Source organism: Brugia malayi (genome assembly GCF_000002995.4).
Source record: "Brugia malayi strain FR3 genome assembly, contig: Bm_v4_ChrX_scaffold_001, whole genome shotgun sequence".
Taxonomy (NCBI): Eukaryota; Metazoa; Nematoda; class Chromadorea; order Rhabditida; family Onchocercidae; genus Brugia; species Brugia malayi.
In genome coordinates this window covers 6,187,069-6,199,978 of record NW_025062479.1, presented here as the reverse complement: position 1 = coordinate 6,199,978, position 12,910 = coordinate 6,187,069, and the positions used below count along the sequence as shown (strand labels likewise).

Here is a 12,910-nt window from a genome sequence, read left to right as displayed (position 1 = left end):
AGACAAATGATATCATATGTAGCAGCGTTTTTGGACGTGTTTGAAGAAGTTTTTTGGATGTGATTACTTGGCATGATTTTAGCATTTTATTCATAAATAATCGAAACTCATAGTTTTATATTAGGTGGTTCATAAAAAATAAAAACAGAACATCAAGTGTGACATAACAACAGGACGATTTTTCTTCACAGGATCGATAGAGGTTAGTAGTAACGCATTTCATTTGTACACTGATTTCATTTGCTGAAATACATTATAACAAATATTTGTAAATTTTATTTGCCAATTCTACTTTTCGTCTGATTTCTTGAAAATCAGAAAAAGCGTATTAGGCTAGTAGAAATCTCTAAATAACAGCTATGAAGTACTAAATAATAGTTTAATGATAGTTACATTGAAAAATAACCTTCCTATATATAGAAATTTGAAATTACAACATGTGCATTCGTAGACTACCACATAAAGATTCTCAGAAATATTTTTGATGCAATAAAAAGTGAAGTATACTAACTCTACTCATCACAATCACTATTGCTTTTCCTTTTCATTGCAAGCTTATGCTTTTCTAAGCAAGTTTGATATTTTCAACAATAAATAGAGGAAAGTGAGAGAGCTTAATCTTGTAAACTCCCTATCGTAACTTCAGTCCTATTACTTCTCACTGATGCTTTAACCTTTTACTCTTCAATGACAACACAATCAGTTTTATTTCATTGTTTATTAAAATATATGATTTACGCTGATACATTAACGTTTTAGAAGAAATACCAAATGTTTGGAAAAAATGCATGCTATACGACTGATAAGTTACACTATTAAATGATTATACTTGGTAGGCTCATCGATTGCAAGATAACAAGTCAATCGCTCAGTGGTGGGAACATATATCAACAATGATCTGATCAGATTCGTCTACGAACATATAGCGAGACGCAAATCAAATCCTACGCACTCCAAATCGTCAAACTTCACCCACACAACGTGAATCGTCATTCAGCGTGGCCGCGTTAAATATTGAAATTGAGTAGTCGAAGAGTGTCGTTGTGTGAAGTCGTACACGGTGGGGGATGGTTGGTTTAGGTTAAACGGTGTACTGAGTTAGACGTCTTATTCTTTTTGTTGTTGTTAGTATTGCTAATTCACATGAAGAAGTTGAAAAGGCGCATCAATTCTGTATTTCGTGGGAGCGACATGGCTTCAACCTCGCCAGTCAGGTAGGTTGATACATGCTGATACTTTTCGAATTTTTCTGAAGTTCATGAATTAAGGTTGGCAAATCTCATAATGATGGTTTTTTTTTTTTGCTTCTGTTGTTCTCACATACTGCATTTTTCACTACTGATAATTTCTTGGGAATCTAGAGCATATGAAATAGAAAGGTCATTCTAGTTCTTTGAAAGAAGGAGACTCATTAGAGGTTTCTTTCAGAATGAGAATTCCGATATGTTGCAGAGATGTCCTTATAATGGCTTAATTGATCATATTCATACTTTCCAGAAACTGGCGGTTATCAGACTCGATGAGTGAACTGGCAGAACGTTTAGCGGCAGATGGAGTAATTATTGAAGAATGCGATATCCCGCCGGTAATCATACCCAAAGTTCCATTTCCTGTTTTCTGTATGAAGCATAATCGTCTTCCGGTGCCAGTATCGCGACATTTCCGCTCAGATTATCCGAAGAATCTGAAAGCATACTCGCCCACCGAACATCAATATTCTATGTTTCCTAAACAGCCTTGTAAGATTGATTTGCTTATTTTCGAGAATGGAATCTTATTTATTTTTTAGGTCTTGTTATACGGACTTTCAGAATCTTGTACTATAGTGGTTATGTTAATGAATCCAATTTTTAGAAAATAATGCTGTAGTCGGAAATTTTTCAAGTACTGTTATTACTTTTATGGTATGATCCTAGGTCAAGGGTACTTTTTATTACGGTTAGATTTGTGATACTAATAAAGTCCTGAGTACTTACTAGATTAAACAGGATAGTTTAATACTAACACAGCTAAGTGTAAGATAAAAAAGTGTTAATCATTTAGACGTGCAGAACTGCTTACTATAAAGACAATAAATCCAGATTCAATACTAAATCATGTCGTTGAAATTGTAAAAATGTAAAACACTTTGATGAATAACTTGACTGTACCAGATCAAGAAGTTTCTTTTCTTGGAAACAAAAATTTCACTTCCATTGGTTAACTTTCCGTTTGTGAACCCCTTCCAGAACTTGCACTTTAATTTTGATGGATATAGATAACAAATGCAATTGTTGATAATGAAGATTTGTGTCTTTATGGTAGTGTCAGAAGTCTTGTATTGATTATTTCTAAAATAGGCACTTTAGAAACAGTCAGTACATGATTTGTCAAACTACTACAAGAAGTTTTTTAGTGGTGTACGTGATCCCTATTTCGCCAAAACTTCCTTGTTATTCTCGAAAATATCAATTCCTGGAGTAGAAAATTTGTCCTCTGCCTTTTTTAGTGAATTTCTTTTTCAATAAATAATAAGGTTATTAAATATTTGTGGATGACTTGCTCTTAAAAGGTTTTAGTTTTTTAAATATAAGGAATAGTATCCCTGATAATGAAGTTCAATATTTTATTTACCTCGTTCTTCATAGTTAATAGCATAAATTTGCAATGAATAGTGTGCAACAATGCAGTCCAAATCATTTTCTCGAGACTTAATATCTGTATAACATAGGAGCATTTTTATAACAGCAATTTTCCTAACAATTTAATGTACAGTGACTCTTTTTTTTTTTTTGTTTAATTTTACTATCATGACGGTAGTCGATAACATGACCATAGCTTTTGAAAAATGAAATCCTCTCTTAGTGAAATATGTTAGTTATAACAAGATGCATGGGAGCTCCACTATAATTGGAAATACCGGCGGATAGGACTTAGTGGTGAAGTGGAGAAATCTTGGAATTCGTGAAATTCACTTGTATTTCCTAGTTTCATTCGCTTAGCAGGCAAGTATATCTATGCAGGATTTTGGATAAATAAGAGTAACGCTAGTGAAAGTGTGTTTAGGTAGATGCATTTGAAGCTTTTACTGGAGCAAGCTTGAACGAACTGATTGGTTTAGAGAGAGTTGTAAACTTCGAAATGTGGCAACGCTCACACTGTCGTCCAATATGGCATGCTAAGAAATATTGTAAAGTCACTCGAGATGTCTGAGGAAGACAGAGAATGCTTGATTAGCTTTTCTTTGTCACACTCCGCGTTGCGTATGTTGTGTTTGTAAACATTACTTGATCCTGTCTGCAATCTCATTTGCATTTACTCTCAACTTTCTGATTTATTTGTATGGTGTCTGAATTGTCCAGATCTACCACACTGCGCAATTTTTGTGATGAGACTGATGTACTTCCACCACTCCCATAGCAAATACAACTTCAAATATTTGTGCATCATGGATTCAGTTCTTTTTGTCACTTAAACGAAATTCCGCCAAGGATGGCAAATTGTTTTAAGGCTATCCATTTCGCTGTGTGAGTGTTTTTCATATTCATCTAGTTATTACACCTTCCTATGAGTATACTACTAGAGGAAGACAGTTTATTTTTTGAAGTACTGTCCATCTATTGAAACGGTTTGATTAAATTGTTTCAAGTGAAATAACATTTATCAGTAACTTTTCCATAAGGATATAAGTATGCTCATGTCAAAGTTGTACTGGGTCAGGTATGAAAAGATTTGTTATTCAGATAGTTATAAATCTTAAAATCAGAATTGACTTAAATGTTGACTTCCACATGTTCACTGTTTTGAAGTTAAATGTGGATGTCGCATACATAATATATGCTTTGTTTTTTTAATTATAATTTTCTTTATATTGAGTTTTTCCACTCTTTGCACCCACAAATTGCGTGTTTTTACAGCTGTTGATGAAACGAAAGCGCTTGGATCTGATGGTGAAAGTATTGAGGTTTCGCCTTGTAGTAGCGATCAATGCGCAAGTCAATCTGATCGTCATGTTATCAGCGTCAAAATGCGCCAGAAACCAGCGCGCCGCTGGAACGAGGTATTTGGATTTGAAGATGAAATTACTGCCATATCAATGTGTGTAACACGAGAAGCTAACTGTTGATTTGCGAATATCAGTACAATAACATAAATGATTTGCAGAACGTCTTGTAGGCTAGCAGCGCTATTAGGGCAACTTCTATTATAACAAGTGGTGGATAAGGGGTAAACACAAAAAATAGGAGAAAAGCGATAAGTAGTGGTGTATCAAATACGGACGGACAAAATGGAGAATAAGGAAATAGTAAAATCAAAATTAGTGAATGGAATTTGGAAAAGTGTTCCTAAAGATGAAGGCAGCACTAATGCCATATATCCTTTTCTTTCCAACTGGAAGAAAATGAACTAATAATGGGTGAGGGTGGAGAACTGTCCTTTTTTCCCCAAACTTTTATATTTGTTAAGAAGCACATAAATTCGATTCATTTTCACAATCACACGATGGATACTTTATCGTGTTATAAAAACGATACATTCTACATCTATGGAGACATGCTATTGCAAGTCGCTGCAGATCATCATGATTGAGAGTAACTGTAATCTTTTTTTCTTTGTTTCAAAATAGCTGCAAAAATGAGAGGAGTGTGTTCATATCGTTTATTTGTCCGGTGGTTTTTCTGCATTTACTGAAGTCGGTGTTAAAGATGTCCTTGGCAACCCTTTTCAGTTCATAGTTTTATTACAGGAAGACATTCAGAAGCGTTTATCACTTCCTGCTGACCTAAGGCTTCCGTTAAGTGTGATCGAAAAACTGAACCGTACACCAACATTAGATCAACCCTTAACGAGGAAAAATCGTCGTGCATCGCTAGTATCTTTCTTACAGTTTTTTTTTTTTTTTTCGTTTCAAACAAAAATTGATTTTTTGTTGTGATTTTTTTCTCGATTCTCCGACTCTGATTTCATTCTTTTTATATTGCTTTAGAGCGAAATTGGTTTCGGCAAACTTGAAACATATGAGAAACTTGAGAAGCTGGGAGAAGGAACGTATGCCACGGTTTATAAAGGGCGATCTCGACTGACAGAAAAATTCGTCGCGCTCAAAGTAACGTCTTTTGCAGTTGACTTTGAATAGTTTAATTTCCGTTTTTTGAGCAAAATTAGAATTAAAGTCTTTAAATCCTTCATTTATTAACAGAAGATATCTTAGTTGTGATGAGCCATCTTCTAGGAAATACGCTTAGAGTTGGAAGAAGGAGCACCTTGTACAGCGATTAGGGAAGTTTCTATATTGAGAGATTTACGCCATGCGAATATCGTCACATTGCATGACATAATTCACACGGAAAGAATACTCACTCTTGTCTTCGAATACGTTGATCGTGATTTAAAACAGTATCTTGATGACTGTCAAGATGTTATATCGATGAAGAATGTTCGGGTATATCCTTGTTTTGCTGTAGAAATCTGTATTGTAAAGAAGTATGTTAGTTGAGCAGTTCAATGTAAACAATACAATTTAAGTGTTGAAACGGTATAATGTTTCTTGTTTATTTCAATTTCCAGTTGTTCCTGGTGCAGTTATTGAGAGGGCTAAATTATTGCCATCAGCGACGTGTTTTGCATCGTGATTTAAAACCACAAAATTTACTTATTAATGAAAAAGGTGAACTCAAACTTGCTGACTTTGGTTTGGCACGAACGAAGTCTGTACCTACAAAGACATATTCAAATGAGGTACGTTTTTTCTAAATGTTGAAGATGCGCAGAAAAATGTTTAATACCACAAAGAAACTTTCATTTTCAACAACCGTTTTTGATATCTGGTATCACTGCATGGTGGGAGCGGCTATTCTGGATATTTTTCTTCTGCTTAGAACGTTTTATCTTCAATATGCCATATCTTATTACGCGAACTTAGTTAAGTAACAGTTATCCCTTCATGGTGCTCTATTTAACTTTCGAATGTCGCTCAATTTGATGCTGCGTGGAAATTTGAATCGCGTGAAAGACTATTTTAGGTCGTAACATTGTGGTATCGTCCACCAGACGTTTTGTTGGGTTCTACAGACTACTCAACTCACATCGATATGTGGGGCGTTGGATGCATTCTTTTTGAAATGATTTCTGGTTTGTAATTTTTTAATATGTTTTATAAATTTTACTTATACTGTGATTTACCATATGATAAAACGTAATAATTTGTTTGATGTAAAATCTTTTCTGAGTTTCTGTATCAGAAATATGGAGTAAGTTATAGGACACGCGTTGTTTCCTGGTTCGGCCGTTGAAGAGCAACTTCTCTTAATATTCCACATGCTTGGCACTCCGTCGTCAACCAGTTACCCACAGATGTGTAACTCAACTACATTTCGCTTGTGTAGATTCCCTCATTATCGCCCCAATGTCCTGCAGAATGCATGTCCGAGAATTGATCAGCATGCAAATGATCTCTTGCACCGTTTACTTCAGGTACAAAGTGCATCGTCAAGTCGATAGCATGATGTAAAAAGTCTGTTTTTTTTTTTTTTAATAAGAGCTACCAATATTTTGCCGTGAAAGATTTTTATAGAATTCTTTGTCTGGTTTAAAATTTTGATATTTCAGTATGAAGGTCGGAAACGGTTATCAGCAGCAGATGCGTTACAGCATTCATTTTTACAGTGTTTACCGAGGGCAGTTTTTGAGCTTTCTGACTGTGAATCTGTTATGTCAGTTCCTGGAGTTCGACTGGTCAAAGATTCAGTATTGTCAGATCGTACAAGCCGCAATAATCGCTCAAGTCGACGTCAGAGCTTACTTCTTTAAGCATATTATGTGATTTTGACACATTGTGATATGCCCTTAAGGCATGATTTCTGCTTACATGCAAGGTTTTGAGTTAGCTCAGATATTTAGTCATGATTGCACGGTAGGATTGTGTTAGTGCTTTTGGCCTGATACATTATTTAAAGAGTGGTGAAATGCAAATCTGAAATTTAACGTGGATTACTATTACCTTCATGTTCTATATCTGCATTTTATATCAACTTCGTTTGTTTATAGTTTAGACAGTTGTATTTGCTGATTTATAATCCACAAATGGGTATTTGCTTTTTTGAAAGCTATCCCTCAATTCTTGCCATCTGATGCATCCATCGGCTTGATGCGTTGAAATGACATTATAGCTTTCATCTTGATTTTGTACCTTTCCTCTCATTTCACTTCACGATAAATCTGTATGTTGTTCTGTTTCACTAAACATTATTTGGAATCATTTTATTTCCCTTCTAATTTCTAGCCATCATTTGTCATTTCTCTCTCACTTCAGTCGCCTCCCTCTACATTTTGGCCACTTCATTCCGACTATAATGAGTCTTTTCCATTGTGATTTCTCTCACGTATTTACTTATGTATGTTATGCAACTTGGAGGCATGTAGTACTAGGTTCTTTTTGCAATTTTGTTTTATCTTTATTTTGTATGTGCCAATGAATCAAAATCTTGTCTTGATAGTGTGTTTCAATGAAATACTTGGTATTTTTCCACAGTTGCTTAAAAAACTTTGTTGGAGAAGCGCTGTACTTATTTGGGGTATTATGTCAGTTGATGTAATTTTGCATTTGTTGGTTTTGATGTTATGAGGGACTATTCTAGTTTTGCCTCTTTCAGAACATATATAATGATCCGCATACAAGCAGCGCCATCTCCACATGGAGGATCTCTTTCGTGGATTTATCACAATCCATTCTACTGGTAATTACGTTTGGTTTTTAACACTTTTTCGAATTGCCGACGAAGGATGTCGGGAGCGTGCAGTACGTACACGGCTAGGTCTCTATGTAAATTACCGTATGTCTCCATAACCTTGATCTAGTTTGGTCTTGATTTCAATTAGTTTGGAACACTCTTCACATTGGCTAGATATTATCTTATTTTAGCTGAAAATATCGCTTCAAAATTCTTGCAGGAATATGTGTAAGAGTCTGGTGGTTTTTATTGGTGGCATTTTTCTCGTACGAACTGTTAGCGACGAATGGGATTTTTTGTGATTTGCCTCCTGTGAAGGGATTCCCGCCCAACGAATTTCTCAGAAGCTTTGAAAAATGGATTATATGTTTACGCGATAACTTGACAACACTTCGCATTTAAGTATTGCTATTAGATTGATACACTTAACGGTTGCAAATAAACTAATGAATCAGAGCTAATCACAGATGGGTCTTCACAAATTCTTTCAATTTTACAAACCGCACTTCAGCATTGCTATAAAAATTTTTACTTATTATTTACTTAGCACTGGATTATCAACCTGTTCCAGTTTCGAACAATGCGCTGTTTCAGTGATGGTTTAGCCAAGATGACCTTTGCTGCAGCCTCAAATTTGGTCTGATTTCGTGAAATATAGAGTTGTGCATCTTCACTCATTTGTTCCAATCTGAATAATATATATTTACCTATATACTTATATATTTACAGCAATCTCCTCTCATGTAAGGAATGGTGTGGTGAGGTGACAAGCATAATCGAATACATTTCTTTTATCGAAAATGAGGCTTCTCTTAACACTTGTGGTACATTAATGACGAACTTTTTCGGATCGATTTCATCGAGAGAATACGGGTAGCTGGTGTACGGATTAAAACGTATGTATGATCCTTCTGACAAAGTGTCACGCATACATAAGTCGACAAGTTCAGTATCCGTAGCTGAATCAATAATTCGTAAGATTTTTTCTTGAAGACGTGTAGACAACCTCAAACAAAAATCATTAGAGCGAGCGTTTCAATGAACTCTGTTCTAGCACACATCATAGCAAAAGCTAGACGGTGAGATCGTAAGTACTACATCACTACTGTAATGCAAGTAACATTTTTTGTACAAATAAGGTACACCCTGTTATCTTAATAAATTAAATATAAGTCTACAGCGAACTTTATGCCATTTAATTCGACTTCTGAAACGTTCTTTCCATTACCGACAGAAACAACGCATTGTATTCGTTCATGTGGCCAAAGCATGCGTGCCTCATGAACTGCTAAAGCTGTAGGATTATTAGTGAGTACACCACCGTCTTGATAAAGTAGTGGTCCAAGTGAAACCTGTAAAAACTTGTCTGAAATCCTATGTAAGATTTCAGGGAAGTTGCTGGTACGTTTCTATAGTAACATTTATTGAGCAAATTTCTGATTAAGTTCCTATTTAATTTGGGCATATATTTAGTAATATTTGTAGGAAATATGCCACATGTAACAAGATTCTGCGAATGAAAGCAAATATTCAAAGAAATATAAATTAAGCAAGCTCATGATGCTTATTTATATACTATAGCATCAGTTTAACAAAATGTCATAAGCTTCTCTCTATGTAATACATGACCAAATGGAGCATATGATATGCTCACTTCTTGAAAATAGCCCGGAGCAGCAGCAGAAGCTTGTAAAGCCTCCCAAGCTTTGTGATTACATCCTCCACGGTAGTGGCTTTCACTTTCGTTAGGATGTCCATAGGTACGAAAAATGTATGGTTGCAGAGTTGGTGTATTCACAGTACAAGCTACTATACTGAGCATGGGAGTTCCCCAACGTCCACATATTTCCAGTAATGTGTCTTCGCCAATAACCTTTAACAAAGTGATGCATTCGAATATATCTGTGGTTATTATATGTACTCTAGCAAATTCCTTTGCACACTGAAAGACAAACAAAGCTTTGACAGGCAAGTCAACAAAATTTCTAAGCAATGATATTTGTAAAAATATTGAAAGACATGTTTACAATGTGTTTACTTACGTTTTTCAAGATCTGCTTCCATTTTTCAGTGTTATAGTAAGCATGTGAAAGAAGAAGGCCACTCATCCCCGAAAATTTGCCTTGGCTAAAAAGTTCCCTTGAGATCTCAATATAAACTTCCTTACATTTCCCAACTGGTAACCTCTTAGCAGCAAGCAATGCACCAATAATAGCTCCAGTACTTACGCCCACGATTAGGTCGAACACCTCTACAACCTGAAGAGATATTTTTAATCGGTAACGGTACAAATAAAATTACGCCTCCACTCAGAAAAAATCAAAATTACCTTTGATCCTTTCAAATTATTTTCTAGCGCTTGTAAAATATCAAGGCCTAATACACCTCTCGTACCTCCACCATCAAGTGACAGTACACGAATACCAGCCCCACGTGGGGTGCTAACATCTCCCACGAGGAGTAAGAACTGCCGAATGTGTTCTTTTAGCATTTCATCATTAGTCCGTAGTAAGAGGCGTTTCACCTTCTTGATAATTGAATCATGGAACTAAATACAGAAATGATTTTTTTCTTTCACATACTCTCTCAAAAGGCAACTGTTGCTTTAAACCATATATCTATTCCGATATTTTATTCACTCACGAGGATTAAAAAATACTACTTGTTATTTTATTCTAATTCATTTAACAAAACCTGTTGCTCTAAAGTATTTCTGTTTCTGTTACAAATAACTTCTTAATGAAAACCTGAAACCCAACAACACGCGCCTCAGGATATTCCATATAATGTTTACATAATTCTCGTGTTTTCAACATCACAGAGCCATCTGCTTCTGCAGAGAGTAAGCTAAGCACAAGTGATCGTGTTTGGTCGAGAAGTGCCGACTTCGGTATACTAACTACTTTTTTGCGTTGTGCTCTGGAACACTAATATTAGTTAGAATCCAAATAAAAAAATAAAAATAAAAAATAAATAAATAAAAAAAAAAAAAACACACCAGTTTTTTTGGGTGGAACTAAAAATTAAATTAAAAACAGCCACAATCCACATGTTTTTACTCAAAGTTCCGTTCCTAACAATACATAACTGTCCCCGACAAAGTGCTTGGCGGTAGTGGGATTATACTCCGAACAGGGTAGTAAAGTTCATAAATCCACTTCAAGATATTTTGGTTGTCAAAGTATGACAATACTTAAAAATGTACTGATACCCAGCTATTCATAGGCAGTTATTTTTGATGACGAAACTAACTTTCCGTTAATAAAAAATTCTGATATGAAGTAAGTTGTTTGAAAACTTGAACAACATTTTGTTTCCAGATATTTTATATGTCCTAATTTTAACAGATGATGAGACGACACTAAAAATATAAACTGATAAAATATGAACATTACAAGATGCATTTGCAAACCCACTTTATGTCAACGTTTTCTATTTCCCTCGTTCCATCAGAAGGCCACAGCGAAGAAAGAATCGAAGAAAGATATGAAAGATGCGTTGCAGTCGGTAAACTCGATGTGAATGTCTGAGACTGCAAAATGTATTAAAGTAATAGATATAAACAGAAAGAAAACAATGTTAAACCATGAATTTTATACTCTTCATTATATGTTGCACATCGGATTGCTTCCTGCTTCCAGTGTTCCCTTAGTCGATAAACCACCAACAATACAAGCAATATCAAAATATATGAAAATAGGGAAAAAACATGGAATGAAACCAAAAATTCAACACTCAACAAAACAAAAATCAATCGATCACATTTAAAAGTAAGTCAGAAAACACTTAAAGAATAAATCTTCCGATTAAGAGTTAAGAATTGTAAATTTAACCAATCCACTAACTGCTTTGAGGAAAGTAATCTCTGAGACTTTTCACAATTCTTTCCACAAACACACTAGAATTTTAAAACCTAATAATTAACAGTTAGTCACACAAGTCTTTACCTAAAATTCTAGCATAATAACCGGCTGTGCTTAAAATCAAATGGAAAAACAAACAGTGCTGTTCTTGCTCAACTTTTATTTCGTAATGAGACAAAGAAGTTACCCGAAGCACAGCGCTTTCAGACGATTTGTCTCCCACGTAGTTTATGGTTTCAGTGCTTCCTTCGGTTTTGTGATTTTTCTTATTAACTCCCTTTCCAGAATTCTTGAATCTTTTGCTCAAACGCCAAAGAGATGTTGCAGCTCTTCCCCACATACAAAAACTGTACAATCAACAATTAAACCTAACAACAGTAAACTACGCGGTCCGGACTCAACTCGGAGGGAGTATTTTCGTCCTAAAAATAAATATGAAAAAAATTAGCCGAAAATTGTTATGGTTATGAATACTGCACCAATCAAACTCAAAATTATGAAAGAACATATCCCTATGAATAGAATATGATTAGCTCTGTATGTACGCATGACAGGGCCTTACTGATGTGCCGAAGAAACATATCCCCAATCTTCAACCTTGTTCATTTCATAAAGTAGCATTCTTGAAGACATGATTACACGAAAGATGTGGAAATACAATTTATACGGACAACACCAGGCCGAATATGAAAACAAAAATAATCTCAAACCTTCTCTTTCTGCGACTCTTCATCAAGGAATAATTTCCAATCCCAATTCTAAACAGCACTGTCCGGCAACTGCACATTATTGATGCGAAAATCTCACTCTTAGCCATTTTACTCAGTATGGAAACTAGTGACCGAAGGTCAAAACAAAAGCAATTCCAATATTGAACAACAGAAGCATGGACGACGCGCAGTGATAACTTAGGTAAGTACAGAATTATACCGCTTACTTGCTATGGAATTCAAAAGTAAGGATATGCAGACATAATTCGGTACCCTCACTTCGCATTCAACGCAGCATCACCATGCGGCTATTTCATTAAATTAAACTCTCGCTCTGTCGTAAACTAACTTTTACAGCAGAGTGCCTGGAGCTACCGCTAATCGAACAACAGGTTCCCAACTCTTTACTAATGTCATCAAAAATTACTATATATTACGTTTGAATGGTCGACAACCTTAATTACGAGTATTTCCAGACAAAGCTTCATTATACAGACTCTTTCGAAATGTGCCAGCGTTGACCTTCAACAATTACAGAAGCATTTCAATAATTACCGTGTGATACATCTCAGCTATGTTTGAAAATATCAACAAAAGCAGATGAACACAAAACCTGAACGAAATAGCA

General features: G+C 35.2%; 3 protein-coding genes across 6 annotated transcripts; 2 read left to right on the top strand and 1 right to left on the bottom strand.

Moving 5' to 3' along the window:
* Nucleotides 1-1,143: 1,143 nt before the first annotated feature.
* Bma-pct-1 (Uncharacterized protein) lies at nucleotides 1,144-6,789 on the top strand (the record flags this gene model as incomplete). 3 transcript variants are annotated; one of them, XM_043073830.1, is made up of 10 exons in its annotated part: nucleotides 1,144-1,214; nucleotides 1,498-1,739; nucleotides 3,897-4,039; nucleotides 4,727-4,852; nucleotides 4,967-5,086; nucleotides 5,213-5,422; nucleotides 5,548-5,718; nucleotides 6,003-6,111; nucleotides 6,242-6,453; nucleotides 6,589-6,789. In XM_043073830.1, the coding sequence occupies 10 exons, from the start codon at nucleotides 1,144-1,146 to the stop codon at nucleotides 6,787-6,789; spliced, it is 1,605 nt and encodes a 534-aa protein (XP_042929764.1). The 3 variants fall into 3 exon arrangements, with proteins under 3 accessions (XP_042929764.1, XP_042929765.1, XP_001899181.1); XM_043073831.1 differs by having other exon boundaries at nucleotides 1,192-1,214; XM_001899146.1 differs by lacking the exon at nucleotides 1,144-1,214 and having other exon boundaries at nucleotides 1,520-1,739.
* A 661-nt stretch (nucleotides 6,790-7,450) lies between these two features.
* On the top strand, nucleotides 7,451-8,011 carry Bm14717 (Uncharacterized protein; the record flags this gene model as incomplete). Of its 2 annotated transcripts, XM_043073829.1 has the most annotated exons (3): nucleotides 7,451-7,560; nucleotides 7,632-7,715; nucleotides 7,930-8,011. In XM_043073829.1, the coding sequence occupies 3 exons, from the start codon at nucleotides 7,451-7,453 to the stop codon at nucleotides 8,009-8,011; spliced, it is 276 nt and encodes a 91-aa protein (XP_042929763.1). The 2 variants fall into 2 exon arrangements, with proteins under 2 accessions (XP_042929763.1, XP_001899182.2); XM_001899147.2 differs by lacking the exon at nucleotides 7,451-7,560 and having other exon boundaries at nucleotides 7,642-7,715.
* A 241-nt stretch (nucleotides 8,012-8,252) lies between these two features.
* Bma-ipla-6 (Uncharacterized protein) lies at nucleotides 8,253-11,912 on the bottom strand (the record flags this gene model as incomplete). The annotated part of the gene is made up of 9 exons (XM_043073828.1): nucleotides 8,253-8,397; nucleotides 8,551-8,715; nucleotides 8,895-9,061; nucleotides 9,364-9,582; nucleotides 9,752-9,967; nucleotides 10,039-10,257; nucleotides 10,457-10,628; nucleotides 11,126-11,241; nucleotides 11,760-11,912. 9 exons carry the CDS (start codon nucleotides 11,910-11,912, stop codon nucleotides 8,253-8,255), a joined length of 1,572 nt encoding a protein of 523 aa, XP_042929762.1.
* Between the last annotated feature and the right edge of the window lie 998 nt (nucleotides 11,913-12,910).